The sequence below is a fragment of the Petaurus breviceps genome, unplaced genomic scaffold, assembly GCF_028583685.1.
Source record: "Petaurus breviceps papuanus isolate PSGF00001 unplaced genomic scaffold, PetGlider_PUasm1.0 126, whole genome shotgun sequence".
Taxonomy (NCBI): domain Eukaryota; kingdom Metazoa; phylum Chordata; class Mammalia; order Diprotodontia; family Petauridae; genus Petaurus; species Petaurus breviceps.
Genome location: NW_027185655.1, coordinates 6,673,722 through 6,675,676, shown reverse-complemented (window position 1 = coordinate 6,675,676; position 1,955 = coordinate 6,673,722). Strand labels below are relative to the sequence as shown.

Below are 1,955 nucleotides of genomic sequence, written 5' to 3'. Positions count from 1 at the left end.
GCTCTTTATTGACATTGGAATCAAATATTACTTCATCTTTATCTCATCCTTTGTAATTCATATTTTGTGTAAGTTTTAAAATGTAGATAACTACTAGTCCAGTAGAACATGCAGATACTTTTAAAATAAATACATTTGTTGGCTGAGAGCAACGGACATAGGTCAGAGCACCCGGGCTCCAATGCAGGACCCTCCACCCTTCCCTACTTCCCTGGGTCTCTAAGGCCTCCCTCCTCTCTAAATTCCACATCCCTCCGATCTTTTTCAGGGACAGCAGGAAGAATTCAGCTCCCAGGGGCTGGAAGCCCAAGGATGTCTTTGGAACGTGCTAATTGAGTTGCGGCCCCAGAAGGTACTTACTCCACACCCCTGACTGGTGCCAAGTGGGGCCGCCGCTGTCTGCACCCAGGTGGTCTAAGCCTGGTGACGGCCTCTTTCCTCCGCCTGTCTCCTGCTGGGCGGGGCTTCCCCCCGGGCTCCTATTTAGGGCTGCCCAGGTCAGCTGCCCAGCCTGAGCCATGAGACGGTGGGACGCTGTTTCGGGCTGGGGGAGGCCTCTGGGGCTGCTCTTACTGCCTCTGCTGCTGTGGACGGGCCCAATAGCCCGGCTTGCGGCCACCCCAGCACCGAGCCGGGACGTGGTCCCGCTGCTTCTGAACGTGAACTTGGATGATGATCCCGAGCAACGCTGGCTGCCCGTTCTCCAGCGCTTCGACCTAAACATCCTGAGGGAGGAAGTGAAAAATGCGGTCAAGTGAGGCAGGCCGGCGGGTGGGAGCGGGGGGGGGGGGGCGGCGGGCTCGGGGGGTCAGGCTGGACCACAACTGCTGCCGGCCGCTGGGGCTCTGGCGCCCTGGCTAAAAGTCTCCGGGGAACTGGGCTTGACAGTCACTTCTTGAACTTGATTTTAGAATACGAATTCTTCACATCGACTGAGAGAAAGGGGCAGGATGGCGAAGTGGAGAGGCTCGCAGTCAGGAAAGGCTAGATTCAAGACCTTCCTCTGCCCCGTAGTGGCTGTGGGACTGGGCATCGGGGCTCCAGGAAATTCTAAAGCCCTCAGTACCCCAGGACCTGACCGTCTGCTTCTGTAGAGAAAGTGTCCACGGAGGAGTCCCCCACGCTGTAGGCAGTTCTGTGCATCCCGGACACCTTTGGCAGGCTGGGAAAGCCCAGGAACGCCTCAGAGTACTTTTAAATGCCCCACATGCAATACACGGGCCTCAAAAAGAAGCCATTTGTATTGAAATAAAGATGTAATATTTTCCCATTCAACTTCATGAACACTCTGAAATCTGTCTGTAGACCTTGAAACTCAGGTTAAAAGCCCTGAGACTATTCTCCATTCCCCATCCTTTGGGCTAAGAAAAGGGAGAAGAGAAGAATTTTGGGCTTGGGCTTTTCCTGTTTCCACTGGATGTCCACGGCTTTCCCTTCAAACTGCGGGCTTAGGGAACTGTTAGACCTGGGTAGATGGTACCTGGCAGGGTCTCTATAGTTCGGAAGTGGGGAGTGGGGAGAGCAGAGACAAGACTCCCACCTCTTTTCCTTTCCCCTCTGCTACCTATTGCGTCCTCCCATGAGGGTGTCTGGCTGTTCTTTTCCGTTGGGGACATGGACGCTGCTTGGGATTGTATAAATTGTGACTTTTCCAGCCCGCCCAAGAAAAGACACTCCCCCCCTTACCCCCCACTAGGAGGAGTAGGAAGAAGACTTAAATCTGAGGTTGTTTTATGCATAGTCACAAAAAAATGTATTTCCCCAATTGATCCACAGTTTCTGTTTCAGAGGTAACTTTGTCAGGTTTAATCAATCTTGTTTCAAATCCTCTTCCAGCTCTCTCTCTCTCTCTCTCTCTCTCTCTCTCTCTCTCCTGATCTCTCTTTCTCTCTTTCTCTCTTTCTTTCTCTCTCCCCTTCTCTCTCTCCTTTCTCTCCTTCTTTTTCTTTTCCTTT

At 52.5% G+C, this 1,955-nt stretch overlaps 1 protein-coding gene across 1 annotated transcript in view; it reads left to right on the top strand.

Moving 5' to 3' along the window:
* The first annotated feature begins 348 nt into the window (after window positions 1-348).
* LOC138169492 (N-acylethanolamine-hydrolyzing acid amidase-like) overlaps window positions 349-1,955 on the top strand; it is a 22,888-nt gene continuing 21,281 nt past the window's right edge. Inside the window, exon 1 of the mRNA XM_069099002.1 lies at window positions 349-754. Within this exon, the coding sequence (XP_068955103.1) occupies window positions 519-754 (236 nt within the window). The 5' untranslated portion in view covers window positions 349-518. The remainder of the gene's footprint in view (window positions 755-1,955) is intronic.